This window comes from Watersipora subatra, chromosome 3 (genome assembly GCF_963576615.1).
Source record: "Watersipora subatra chromosome 3, tzWatSuba1.1, whole genome shotgun sequence".
Classification (NCBI taxonomy): Eukaryota; Metazoa; Bryozoa; class Gymnolaemata; order Cheilostomatida; family Watersiporidae; genus Watersipora; species Watersipora subatra.
In genome coordinates, this window is record NC_088710.1 from 13,021,829 (window position 1) to 13,037,290 (window position 15,462).

At 34.1% G+C, this 15,462-nt stretch overlaps 1 protein-coding gene across 1 annotated transcript; it reads left to right on the forward strand.

Moving 5' to 3' along the window:
• The first annotated feature begins 23 nt into the window (after positions 1–23).
• Positions 24–15,450, forward strand: LOC137391109 (chondroitin sulfate synthase 2-like). The gene is made up of 7 exons (XM_068077470.1): positions 24–746; positions 2,287–2,424; positions 7,230–7,348; positions 8,338–8,561; positions 13,134–13,299; positions 14,309–14,515; positions 14,703–15,450. The coding sequence occupies exons 1-7, from the start codon at positions 24–26 to the stop codon at positions 15,355–15,357; spliced, it is 2,232 nt and encodes a 743-aa protein (XP_067933571.1). The 3' UTR covers positions 15,358–15,450.
• Positions 15,451–15,462: the final 12 nt, after the last annotated feature.

Genomic DNA, 15,462 nt, shown 5'->3' on the forward strand with positions numbered 1-15,462 from the left:
TCATTTGGTAATAGCGCGTTAAAATGTTAAGGCGTCTGTTAGCATGCAGTAAGGTGGCAATTCCACTACTGATAGGCATTTGCATTGGTGTTGCGTTAAGTTTCGTCATATTGCCACTTTTGGAGCAGAGTTGCGAATGGACACCAAGACAGATTAGGTCTAGTCAAGTTCTGGAGACTGACTTGACTAAAAGAACTAGCAAACATCTCAGAGAGACAGTAAATTGGGATTCGTTTCGTGCTAAGGAGTATGAGCCACACATCATTCAAACGCCTCAGAGTGGAGATCAGACAGCTAAAAGACCTATTCGACATCGATTTATCCGATCCGAGATAGACATGAAGGAAACGCTATTTGTAGGCTATCTTGTGGAAGACATGAACACTAGAGGCTTCGCTCTAAACCAAGCTGTTGGCAGGCCACAAGACAATGAAAACGCCATGAAATTATTTTTCAATACTCACGTCAATGATCAGAACAATAGGGGAAAGCAACTCCAATCATTCGTCTCTTTGAACTTACTAGAGACAAATACACTGCCTTTGCTAGCTGTCAAGTACATTGCGACTAACATGCAGAACTATAACACTTACAAATACTACGCTCTCTTCCCTGACACAACATACTTACTCACCCCGACCTTAGTATCATACCTTCAGTCAACTGAGGATGAACAATTCATTGGGTTTCCATCTGAAGATGATGAGACAACTTGTGATATATCTGCTGGTTTCATAATATCAAAGGTAAGTCAATAGTAAAGTCAAGGTGATACTGTAGTTGACATACTAGTAAATGTTCTCTGTATAGACCAGAGACATTGAGGGTAGTAGGTCAGAACCTCCCACAGTAGTGCAATTAAATCAACCTTTGCTAGTACAATGGTAGTAGTTTGAAGGTCCACTGAGGTTAGGCTATTATAGGTAGCAGAACTTATGTAAGCAAAACTTTTCAGGTCTTTTAAAAGTATATTATAGTTGCGTTTTTCATTATATTATTACATATTATTTCATTATTTGTAATACATTTTAAATTATAATAAGAGTAATTTAGTGCATTTCTTAAAAACAGTTTTTTACATCCAATACTTGTGTTTTGAAGGTATATATATGTGATATCAACATGTTCATGATTTTATTCAGCTGCTAGTGTTGTCAGGTTTGCATAGCATGTCACACAAACTCAAACACGCTTTTCATCAATTTTACAGGACATGTTAGTTTGTGCTGGCTGCTAACATAGGTTGGTTTCTCTACTACGCTATGTAACACTACTTGAATAGCTAATACTTAATACTAGTGCTCAAACACTCGATAGTCTGTGAGTCCAGCTAAACAAGTACAAAGCAGCTATGACACCATCAGTTAGCCTGCCGCTGGTCTCATCGCTGGTCTCATCGGTTCTACAATAACAGGCTAAGTACTAAAACCACAGGCTATGCGCTGAAACAACAGGCTACGGCTAAAACAACAGGCTACGGCTAAAACAACAGGCTAAGTATACAAATAATTAGGGTTTTTGGTGAAACAAAGGTGCCTTGTTCAAAGCCCGAGTTTTCAAGAGCAGTTATTACAGATGGGTTACAAAATGATTGACTGCATTGTTCTATTTCTATCATCGGCAGCCTCCTAGCCTCACCGCAGGCTGCCAATTTACTTGACATATCAAAACAACACAGCCACATAATGATCATACTGCTTTGTTATACAGCTGTAATAGGGGCTTGATTGCTGTACTGGCTGTCAGCCCCTTGCAGTCACTAAAATTGGTAAAACCTCTTGAATTGACACTCACTATAGGGAAGGGTTAAAAAATAGAGCGGCATTGCGTTCAAATAGAGGTTTTACAGTATCTGCATGCTCCATAATGGTTTTGCTAACAGCTCCATTGGCTTATTGTTGCTGAAAGGGTTTCATAAATAAGCCTATTGCAGAGCCACTTTGCAGATTCACTTTCTCCCTGTCCAACCTCATTTGAAAGTTTTCTTTGGAGTAGGATTTGACAAATACGCTCTACAAATCAAACTAACGCTGCCAGATCTTTTGTTATAGCTGTCAATCACCTCAAGCCAGATTATGCCCGCCCACGTAACATTAAATAAGCATTCTGTCTTTTTATAATTGATGCACCAGACATAAAAGAAAAGAGGTAAGCCATAACTGGTGTCTGTCCATTATGTAATTATGCAGACAATCAGTTATGCATCGGCTCAGCAATTTATGATAGGCAGCTGTCCTGTCGTGAGAGCTTGCTCGCTTGGATTAATTTAATAAATGTTACGCGCAGGAAGTGGTAGCAGAGGTCGCTGGGAACATAAAAAGCTGTGAGCAGGTGTTTAAAGTCACCCAGAATTCCATGCAGGCAATGAATGACTGTTTGCAGCTGATAACGTCTATCACCTGTGTAACCCTCTCCGCACACATGGTATGTGATTACTTGATTTTCGCTATAGCCAGTATTACTCTTAGTCTTTACTCTTAGGCCAGTCTCTTGCTGCCATCATGCTGTTTCACCTTGTGCAATATTATTTGTATATTATATAATTATAACATATATAATAATATTATAATATATTATATAATAATATAATTATAATATTATTATTGCAAACCTTTTAAATAGTTCTGCTTTATTTATTTGTTTTTTTTTCATTCTATCAATACTTGGGTTTTTCAATAAAATTGTAAGCAAATCATTTGACGATTTTTAGTAAGACAAGGATGGGAGTTGTCTCCTTTGGCTTTCATTTGACTGTATATGCACTTTTTCAAATGAATTACTACCAGAGATGTTTATAAGGCTTTAAAAAATGGCTCGATCCATTTCAATTCTCACCAAAAAATTAGAAGTTCAACTCCCAATTCTTTTGCATCATATATGGTGTAAGAATCAATTCAATTCACAATTCATTGCAAAAACATCAAAATTCAATTATTAATTCTTTAGTTGTCCTAACCTCAATGACTCAATACAATTCAATTCTCCCAAATAAACAAAATCAATTTTCTATAAATTTTTACAAAAAAAGTTGACCAGTGGCCACATATAAAAAGTGTAATTAAATTATAATAAAATTAAATAATAAATTATAATTAAATTATATATTATGATTTCTGTTGTAAAAACAGAGTTTCTGTCATATAACTTAAATTTAAAGCTTTTTTATAATCTGTAAAAGAATCTGCACAATTTTCAATGCGTTTGAAAAACAAAATGACTGTTTAATACTGTTGTAGTTTAGTGAAATCATCTGCAAAAGAAAAACGCTATCGTTTTTGCAGTTTCCTCGAAATGTAGACACTCATCTCATACAAAAATATAGTAGTCAAAAATATCTTTGGTCCAGTCTTGAAGAATTTCACTAGCAGAAATACATTTAGGTCATTGTTCACAATATTTATATTCATCCATTCTAAACCAAAAATAAAAAACATTGAAATCATGTGTGTTTTGTGAGTAATGGAAAAACTACGTAGCTGGTTCATTTTTTCAGCAAAATAATAACCTGCCTTCCTAAACTTATTGAGGCAAAGTTTAGGGTGAATCTGCTAACACAACGATCCGTGACCATTGTTTTGGTATGGGTACTAAGGTGAAACCTTATAAAGGCTTTTGGTAGAATGACCGATATTCGGAGCAGTTATAAATCTTATAAATAAGCTTATTGTCAGTACGCAGGTTAACCATAGAGTTAACCCTATGGTTAACCATAGAGCTATATTATATTAGTGCATAGTACATATTATTGACCAATACAATATAGCAATTGATATCGAGGTCTTGTAAAAATGTGTGCAACTGGCAACATGGGACTGCACTGACATCTTCGATTTGGCTCCCATCAAGAAACAGCTTGGGTTACTTAGGACGTCACTGTCCCGATGGATTTTCCCTCAATGCAGTAATAATCATAGAGGTAGTAAAAACAATGGGAAGCATTGGTGCATTTTAACTTGAGCCATTTCGAAAATAGAGAATCGAATTAATTCCTTTATGGTGACAGTAAAAAGCCAATTCAATTCTTACTGGTACGATGTTCTGAGTCAATTCAATTCTGCAGTGAGTAAAAGATACCAGAGATTCAATTCATTCGTGAGCTTCAAGGTTTACTCTAACAAGCATATTAATTTGAGTACCCATCTCTAATTGCTACTACCCTAGGACACTTATATTTCGCTAGTATTTAGTTTCGTGAGTAGCTCACAGAGTAAAATTTCGAAGCAACTTAATTTCGCAGCTCTGATGAGTGCGAAAATATAGCGATGTGAAAATAAATGCAGTGGAACAAACATAATTATATTCCTCAGGTTCGGTTCACCGATAAAAAAAATTCAATTTGCGACTAGTTTGTAATTGTGAACCGCAGGTAGAATGGTGTGGGCAAGGTCGATAATGCAATTTGATCGCTTGCTGCCATTTGTTTCTTGGACTATCAACAGGCCAGTTTTCACTGGGGCAGCTGGCCGGCTGAGCCGCCCCAACTTTTTGGGAATTTTTTACGGTAAGTACAGTCCAACTCGAAAAACTCGCCCTCAGATAAAATGTAACATTTCATCTCAAACACAAGGTCAACTCAAACGGATTTGTTTGGTCAGTTCCAACGCAATGATAAATTCCTTCAGATAACTCGACCTCAACATCATTTATTCGAAAAGTTATTTGCCCAACGGCCATGGACGCGATTTTTATCGCTGTAGAATATCACTTCATTCCAAGCCATAGAGACAAACATCAACTTCTAGTAGTTCTTAGGCATCATTATTATCATCATCAGAGGCAAAATATTTTTGTTAACGACTTTTATAAAGGTTTGCAAAAGATTAAGTTTTATCAATCACCCGCTTGGCCGTGTCCCATCGAAAGCGTAAAAGCCTCCGAATGAACTTAAAATAAAATCCGCAAAATTGATCTTTGTTAAAACGCTCAAAAGGAAAAGATGTTTTTTTTTCTGAGCGTATTAACTGCGGTCATGTTTTGCCTAATTTAATTTAAAAACGTCTCGTCAGTCACATCACTTAAAACAAAACAAATCTCAAAAAATTACAAGTTATTGAAGAGGTGTCAGTGGTGAATCCAAACCTTTCCAGAGTCATGCTGCTTGTGTAGTACTGCGAGTGTCAGTGCATGTGTCTTATTTTCTTTCAACACACGGTGCTCACTGCATTGATTGATGTCCCCAGCAAACGATAACGCTAACTAATGCATGTGCATTGACATCAAATTCCTATCATTATAAATCATTCCTAATGGGAAAATAATCCTAAATAATTGCAAAATAATAATGTAATAAATTTTGACAGTCAAATTATTTTGTCGGTTTATATTTTAACGATGCTATAGTGGTCGTTAAAAACGTTAAAATAAATGTCGTTATAAAATTCAATTATACAGTATCAATGAACAAAGCTATTTAGTTTCGCTTTTTCGCTCGTTTGTCATGATAGTTTAGTTTCGCACATGAAACTTTCACGAGAGGATGACACCGCGAAAACGCGAAAGTTAGATGCCGCGAATACATAAGTGTCCTAGGATACATGTATTTGATTTGCATTTAAGTGTGTGCATGCATTTTTTTCAAATAAATTGTTACTATCTAATGTATATCTGAACCTCAACTCTGCGATACTTGAATGACATGTTCGATACACTAACTTTGCCCCTCACATTGTATCCTAATTTTTTGCACATTTTCAAGCAAGAGCGATCATGAAGTAGTGGTAGACTTTAAGCTGGCTTTTAAAATCACTGCTTAAGATTTTTTTAAAGAAAAATGCAAAAATTTTGAAATTTGATTTTGCTAGTTATGTAGTGAAGATGGAATGACAGTTGGCCAATAAAAATCACAGTAATTATGCTAATTCTCTTCTTTAATATTACCTAAACAATCATCGAGAGCTTGTATCATTAATTTTGCTAAAAAAATTCTCAAAATCAAATAACTACATATTTTACAGTTGAAGTTTTCGGGATTTGAATCAAATCAAAAGCTGTAGCTTCTGAAATCTCTAACACATTCATTTCTGTACATTTAAATAGGTGCCAACTCCATAAGACTGATAACCTTTTGACATTCCGATCCTTTTTTTCCCACATCTCAGTAGTGAGGACGATCAACTGCCATTTACTGTTCAATGAACTATTATATTCAGCTATAAAGTTTGTATGCTTGAAGTTATGCATGATGCCATAACTCCTTTGAAAGCTTACCTCAAACAGCTGTTTTAAGTTCAATATTTTTATTGATACGATATTACAATAAGCAATTAAATAGCTCATACCTAGTGATAAAAGGTTCAAAATTTTCTCTGTAGAATACCTAAGCACCCCTCCACTTCTTTTTACATGCAACTCAGCACAGAACAGTAAAAAATCTGTTAATATATTCTAAAGCCAAATTTAACTACGCCCTATTCGTTGAGGCTCATTCTAAAGGAGTATAGAAATAAAGAGGAATGTTTTGTTTCTTCTCTAAAAAGCATCGCATTAAAAAAGAATCAATTAAAATCTATCAATTAAATCAATCAATTAAAAATCAGTCAATTAAAATCGTAATTAATTACAAAAGTTTAAACGATATGAGCAGCTTTGATCTTAAAAATCTTTTAAAAAATTAAGTAATAGTACATGGATCGGGTAAAAACATCCCATCAGCATATTTATAGGCAGTGGGTCGCATCATGTCAAGGGTTATGATAACCACATGCATGTGTTATAAAACCCTAGCTAAGGATAGTGGTAAGGTCAATAAGATGAAAGCTAAGTTTGAGTCCAAATATGTTTCAAGCTCTCAGCGATAATATTAGAATTATTCAAATCAGTCAAACATTTGGTTTAAATGAAAAATATATTTATTTCGAAGCAACTGTTGTTATCAACCTTCTGTGACTCGATACCACACAATATATATTAGGCACAAGGAAAATTGAATTATACAACCAAGAACAGAATGCACATTGTAGTTGAAAGTTGACCTCTTACCTAATCATACATAATCAATTGGCAATCAGACAGCATGACCGATTACCTCAAGCCTGCCGGTATTCTTTAAACACACCTTCCATCATTCTAAGATTCTATAGAAAGCTACATAGTTTTTAAATTTGATCATTAGCTTATTACGCCATGTACCAGTTTATCCTGTTAAATATCTATATAGACATTGTAGACATTGTAGAATATAGATGATCCACACATCTCAAATGATTTATTCGGACACGTACGTTTTCTAGCCAAAGCCTTTGATCCAGAGGAAATTGAATAACAAGCAGACAGTGTCAGATATCATAACTAGTGGGTGTCACATTATATCCGGTGTACAGACTTCTGAACAGATATACAGCATCAGGAGGTGTGTTTGCAGTTATCTAATTATTGTAGAGGAGTGTAGTTTCAGCTCATTTTACTTTTCTTGTAGTACATTACTTCAAATATTCTTTCTTCTGTCTTCCACAACATCCGCAGGCTCTTATGTTTATACGATTAATTTACTGCATTACACATTTAGTAGAAGCAATCTAATTATTTCTGTTCTTGAGATATAAATATTTATCTCCGCAAAATAAATGGAAAAAATAGAAGTAAGGTATTTGGAGTTGTCCCAGCTTGTATTATTAGCTTTTTGATTAAGGTATTAGTCTGCAAGGTTGGTAAAATTAAGCCTTGTCGTATGAAATTATTCAGATCTCGCATTTTGAAAATGTTATTAGCTGGAGCAAATGCAATCTATTTAATTTGTTCAACACCCTAAAAAACAATCATAGGTAACTATTACAGAGAGTTATGTGTAGCATTAAAACGTGTGTCATATAAGCTATGTAGATATATATGAACTTAAATTTTATATAAAAACTAAATAATACAGTAATAATCAGTACAAATAGATTATTATTGTTACTCTACTTTAAAGACACATGAACAGAAGTGTAGACTCAGCAAGGAGTAGTACAAGTAGTAGTATAGTAGGGTGAGTAGATAACTCCCTTTAACTTGTACAATATAAAGTTGAAATTATCGTAACTTAGTTTCTATAGTTGATTATTATTTTTACATTATATTTTAATTTTGATATTATTTTTATTTATTTATTACATTATTTGTTATACTTTTGATTTTAAGTTTTTTATTTTCATTTGAAAAAACAATGTTTTAAAAAGTTTTGGAAATTAGAAATTGATTTAAATATCAACACAACTGTTTGCAATATTTGATATAATCTAAAAATTCATAATATATGGTGGCTGTTGTAATCTAAGGTTTATTTGTATCCATAAGTCTGCCACAAATTTGAAAAACTGACTTTTAAATGCATAATATAGTTGTTGAATAAATGATTTTTAGGTATATAGCGCAGGCCGAACTGCAGAGCATTTCCGATAAAATCGAAAAATTGGAGCATGGCTTGGACCAACTTTCTGTGGAAGCAGATGTCAAGTTTTCTTGGCCACCAGCTGTCAACAAACCATATGAAACCGCCAATCGATTTGATACACTGCGTTGGACTCTGCTTCTAGAGAACCGTAGTTATTTAGAGTTTGATCACATCAATAGCCAACAGCTGACAGGTAGATGTTCTTAAAGTACACTAGCTACATGTTTTAAATCAGTAGAGGTTGTCGCTCACCAGAAACTTGGCAAAATTTATTTTCGCCTACATTATCTTAGGTTCAGTAGTGCTTATGTTTTAGTCTTAGCTATGAAGAGCACCTTAAGAATTCCTCATACATCATGCCTACATCTTTTATTTGTTAATTGTAATGGCTTCAAAACCTTCATCAAAACTATTCAACTTGACTAATACAGTGGACACTAGTGTTGGGCCGGTATAAAATTTAGTGCCGGATAGGATATCTTTGCACTTTTTATCGGTTGTCCCGGTGTCGGTATCCTCGGTATTTACCATCTTGGTATCCTTTGCCATCTAAGAAAGTTCGGTATTGTCGGTATTCCAGTTCGGTAATGGTTTTCAGTGTGTGTTTAACTTCAGCTTAACTACTGCCTATTTGTATATAACGCAGGTAGGGGGATATATCAAATATCAAACAGGAGTTTATCAAATATAAAACGTAATATACGTTTTATATTTGATAAAATACAAAACGTATATTACGTTTTACATTCTATCAATGTAAGACATAATATAATACTAGATACCTATAGGTAAGCGTGGAAATATTCGCTGAAGAAAGATTTATGATATAATTCGTTGTGTTTTCAGAATGTCTGAGAAAAAAGTTGTGATTGCCAATGTGTGCTGAGAGACTCTTTTTGATTAGCCTGTTCGTCAAAGAGGCATTTTTGCAATTAACCATAACATCAATTGACCGCGATTGTAATCTAATTACGTTACATGGTGATTGTGCGCGATAGTCAAATGAGCCCTTTCATAAGCAGCTCAGTATGCGTGAGAATCTCAGGCGAACATGTCGGTGGTAATGCTGTAGCCTGTCAAACACAAAAATCTATCCGGATAACCATTTACTGACAGGCTTTTATGGATAAATACCGATGATATCAAACTGGCCGCGGATAACTAGCTGTCACCGAAATGATTGGTTTTCCCAGATACCGAAAATCTCTCAGTGTCGGTAAGAGCGGATAACTCCTTATCGGCCCAACACTAGTAGACACTCCTACAATGTAAATAATCTATTCCGAGAATGTCCACGCTATAGGGATTTTACATTATAGAACCAATAACATACATGTACGCGTAAACTGCCTAATATATTCCCAACTCAGCCCTTCAAATAGGAAACAAATCAGACTCAGCTTTTAATTAAATGACTGTACAGTAAATGCAGTATTATTGGTTTGTACAGACAACGTTCCTCCCTATTCTTATTACTGTCATTTAGTTTAGGGCTTATGATTTAATTTTATTTAATGGTGGGTGCACATGTTCAATGTCATTTTAAATAAATTTTTAGCAAAGTTCACGCTGCAAAATAAAATGGAAATTTTTTGTATATGTCTAAAATAAAGTAAAGCAAAAGTGACATTTGCTGTAATAGAATACATGTACATGTATGTGTCTGTTTGCCGGTCTGGAGTTAGGGTTAAAGGTCAGGATAAAAGATTGCTTTCAATAAAACTCCATCCCGTGACATTCAATTTGGTAGACCATCACTTTAACACCTGCACCAATTGACTGCCTTTAGGTATTTCTGAATAATTGTGCACATACTTATTACCTGTGCTTTATTGACACTCCTGACAATCTCTCACAGTACACTAGACTGACAGAGTACTGGTATATATTCTAGAGATACTTCTATCAGGCCATTTTCTGTTCAAAATGTAACAAGAGAAATAACGAGATTTTTATGGCTAACTATCGGACTTTCATTATTCAAACCGAATTCGAGAACTTGCACAGGCTTGACAATTTACTTTATATGAAATTTCTTACATAATATGAAGTATAAACTTTATATAAATTCTTTACGTTAAGCGGAGTTTACGTAAAATGAGGTTTATGTTATAGAAACATCTACTGTATTTGTAAGTGGCTATGAATGATATTTTTGATAGATGATAGCAATGTTGGTCTTTTTTAAGTATGCAAAATTCTTTGTATCAAAGTTATTCACGGAAGGAAAATATCTATCTTTAGCAATCCTTCCCTAAAAAGCCTGCCATGAACTCAAATGATAGTTAAACTAGTTCAAGCCTTATCAGTTTTGACAGAACCAGTCGAGTCATCACCATGAGCATTTCCATAATTTTGCGAGTGAGGAATGAGAAATTAATGTGCTCTAAATGGCAGACACATTAGGCTATGATAACCATTTAATATTTCTAATTTTCTATTGAATACAGTTTGCTTTGTGACCAGCGTTATTGATTTTAAAAGTTTTTAAGACTGACACCGGGTATATTGTATACTGCACAACCTTTTTTATTTTAAAACGGTGATAGGACATTTTTAATCCTCAAAAATTGAATGTGGGACAGAAAAAAGTTTTTATACACTGCTAAATTTTTTAGCAATTTGATCAACTCATTGTTCAAAGGCTTCAAAAAAATCCACACAAACCAAACTGATATACCTGCAAAAATTTAGATGATAAGGCTAAAGCTGACTTGGAGAGTAGGAAAATATTTTCATAATCCAATTCAGGGACTCTGCAGAGACAGCTAGAACTTCTGGTTTTATCCTAATTGATATAATATGATACCCTATTTCCTTGATTACCTATTACTATCAGAATTTCTGCTCTTGAAGTTCATTAAAAAAAAAGTTGTGCACAGCTGGTTGTGCAGCAATCATGATACAAATATATGATGCGAGTATGATCTTTTCACAAACACTGTGACAGTAATATTTTGTAATGGGAGGATGAAAAACAATGTGATGATGTCATCGAGCAATTGTGTTAACATTTTTTTGGTTGGCAAATTTGAGCAAATAAACTTAAAATAAAGTCTATGCAATCACTGAAACATACTCTAAGCTTTTGTATCTTAGAAATGGAGTTTTTCAGTGATTACATAGACGACAGTTGCAGTGTTGGGACGCTTTGAGGTGATGCATGTGAAGACAACTCTTAGTAGATGAGCATGAGTTTAATGTGTAGAACAAGGCTTACTGCAAAAACACATATCAGTATATGGGCCAGTATATGTATATACAGGCGACTAAGTACTGTGTATGATAGTAAGGCAGTAGCATTGTTGACAGCTGTTGATCAGTAGAGCAGCGTTGGTTGGCTAAAAGGCTTTCCTCCTGACTAAGGTGAGCTAATAATATTACTTACTGTGTGAACTTACAGCGGTTGTTTGTCCTGAAACTAAGTAGAAAAAATATGTATATATTATTTTTTAATAAAATAGTTTAAACTTGAAAGAAAAAGCAGCAAGATGCTTTAAATGTAATAAAAATAAAATCTCTCCCCTGCAATAAGAGAAATGCAATATTGGCCAATATTAGAAGTAAAATGCACTGATATTATTAGAATAACCAATATTATTAATATAGTAATAATATAACACCAATGCACAATTTTATTTACATTGCAAAACGTCATAGCTAACAATATCAAGAAGTTGTGATATTTATATAGATTTTTAGAAAATCTGTACTACGTAGTCATTTTTCTGTAGTCATCCAAACTTATAATTAAATATTGTAATAATCTCATAAGAATCGTTAGGAAAAAATATCATCGTCATTTCCTTTACTTACACTGCGTTGGACATCAGTTAGAATACCAAAGTACTCAAGTGTCTAGAATGTCAGTTACTTTGAAATCAGCAAAAATTAAACGATTTCTGTACTCCTACGTTAATTACAGAAACCTTCAGCAATTCGACAATGCTATAGACTGGTGAAATGTGCACGTTATTTTTTCGTGAAATGCGCACGACTTAATCGTTCTATTCTCTGTTGCTCGGCGTTTCAATTTCCGGTCTTAACTTTGATAAAAGTGAGGCTTAGCAAGTTTTAATGATTTTCGACCAAATAAATCTGTCTATTTGTGTATAATCCGATCAGATGGGTAAGTTTTAAGATAATGTTGACGGTTTACAAAGACTTGGTAACATATTTAAATAGGCTTATGTGTGTTTTGTATCGTTATTATACTTTAATGACTCAACAAAACGATGGTTAAACTTGTTGATGAGATTTCAAAACAAGGGTTTGTGACGTTGTTGGTGAATAATTTTCGTAAGTTGTGTGCACATGCATTTATAATAAAAACTCTCAAACCTCGCACCCGCTCGTTTGGTCATGGGATTAGAATAGCTGTAGCTAAACAACAATGCTGACGCAATGTCATGGCTTAGCGTCATTAGAAGCCTAGCTTACTGGAATTTTCCATTGACAATGTCCCAGGCTAATAGCTTGAAGGTTACAGTTGTTTGACAAAGTTTTAAAACCTTTACAGTTGTTTTTAATTTTTTTATGTTAAATACAAATCAATTTTTTGTCCAGACTTTTTTATTACCCGGACAATGTTGGGTAGCACAGTTAGTTATTGTATATTTATCTTCCTTATACTAAAAGCCTTTTGATGTTTTTAGTGTCAAGTTTAAATGGTTTTGTTAAAAAATAGCATATGCCGTACATCTTTTAAATACATGTATATATAATAGTTAATAATAAATATTAAATGCTTTACCTTAAATTGTAGGCGATTATCAGCAACTTCACAATGACATCACTAAAGATGTCATGGCCCGACTAAACAAACACTCACACAAATATACTTTGAATAAAGTACTGCAAAGCTACCGTCGATTGGACCCTACTAGAGGCATCGAGTATTCAATCACAGTTGATGTGCATGACTTACAATTGTAAGTAGGCTGCTTGCTGTTTTGGTTGCGTACAAAAGTATTTACATTTTTGCTATTTATCTTTAATTACTATTTTTAGTCTTTCATTTGTTTTCGGCTTTTTTTGCCTTATCTTCCATTATCTTTCTCGACTTTGCTTTTAAATAGCTTTAAGGATTTTTTAATGAATTTATCCAGTGTACTTACTCGTGTTTTGCAATAATTGTTTCCTTTAATTCTAAGGAAAGCTTTATTTCTTTATTTCATCACTAGCACTTACAATAGTATTCTAAAGATACATGATTTTCAAACTAGGCACTGTTTAATATTATTCAATAATTCTAAAATCAAATTATACGAGAAAGAACTGTGTAAATACATAATGACTGTCACAAAGAAACGTTTAAAAAAAACTTTGGGCATTGTACGTTGGAAATTATTTTAAGTGTAGCGTAAAAGATTTGCCCAACTTTTACATTTCCCATTGAAAAATCTGCATATTAAGGCAATCGTAAGTTGAGGCTTAACTATAACACTATAACAGGTTATAAAATTTATTAAAAATTTACTCAGTTTGGTCAGACTCCTTAATGACAATGATTGTGTAACCAAAATTTGAGAGCCGTTTTATGAAGGGAATCACTTGAAAAGAAATTTTTGCAAAATCATCACAATATAGCTTTGTGGTTAACTTTTCATACAGCGCTATAGCACCAGCTGATTAATTTATGTGTTTACGCATTTATTGTTGAGAACCTTTATAAAAAATTTTTTAAATACATTTTTCAACACATCATCTGGCTACTCCTACTCTCATCCTTTGTGCACTTCAATCTACATTTACTTGAAACATATTATTTGGAACTCACATAGTTGTGATTTATCCATTGTGACACCTGTTAAATGGGATGGCGAGGCACATTTTAGGGTGTTTCTGCATGTCAATGCCCGCTTTGTTTACACCAGCATCAGCTGTTAAAAAAATCATATCTTGCACACCCCTTGATGCTTCAGTTTCTTTTGTTACCAGGAAGGAAGATCAAGTTAAGGTGTTTGATATAGTCAGACCAGCTACCAACTTTGAAATGCTTCCAGAAGCGTCTTACGACAATGAAAAGCATATTCATATCATTGTTCCATTGTTTAGTCAAAACAGCAGCTTTGCATTGCTGCAAAACTTCAACGATCTCTTCAAAAAGGATCCATTCATTACCCTTCACCTACTTCTCATTTACAGGTTGGTTTATAAGTAATTTAGCTTTTAGTATTTTTATTAGTCAGCATTTTTATTAAATATAATTTGTATACAATTATTTGAGGCACGGCTAGTTACTGTAGCACCACAATACTTTTTCTTAGCAGAGATTTGTGAGTTGTTTCCAATTTTGTAAAATTACATTTTTTGCTGTTGCATTATTTGACAGCACGAAGGAGTATGAAAACTGGCAAGCAGGCAAAGCAGATGCATTTCACGACGCCAAGGTAGCTATAACAAACGAAGAAAAGACATCAGCAAACGGTCGGATGTTGAGGTGGGAGACAATACAAGACAGCGGGATATTACAGGCCAAGACAATCACCGATGTAGTAAGAGATATTGAAGGCAATTCTATAGTGCTTACAAGTACTTCCGAAACAAGGATTACCCTACAGTTCCTTGAGCGAATTAGAGCTTATGTTGTTGAAGGAAAGCAGCTATATGCACCAATAGCATTCTGGCAATACGACCCAAAACTTATAGCTCTAACCAAAGGATCATCTAGCAACTTGGAGATAGCACGAGCAAATGGCCACTTTGCAGATAAATGGTTTGACCATCTCGCATTCACGCCTACAGATTTAAAAAGGGCGAAACAATATGCTAGTAAAGGATTCACTAACTTATATGAGGTGCTTTCAAGCCTACCTGAAATTACCGTACTTCGTTCACCAGATGCAGATTGTCTAGTCATATATCATGACCATTCATGCTCTCAACAAAACCTTGCAGACAAACTTATCTGTACTGATCATAAATTAAACAATGTTGGCAGTGGGCCAATACTAGCAATGAGCTTATTAAAAGATAAACGCCATTAACATTTTATAAATATACTCAAACTATTTCATTCTGCTTATACTTATGATCTACTTATATGAGCATATCCATTTTTTGTGCATTTCATGTATTGAGCAACCAAACTT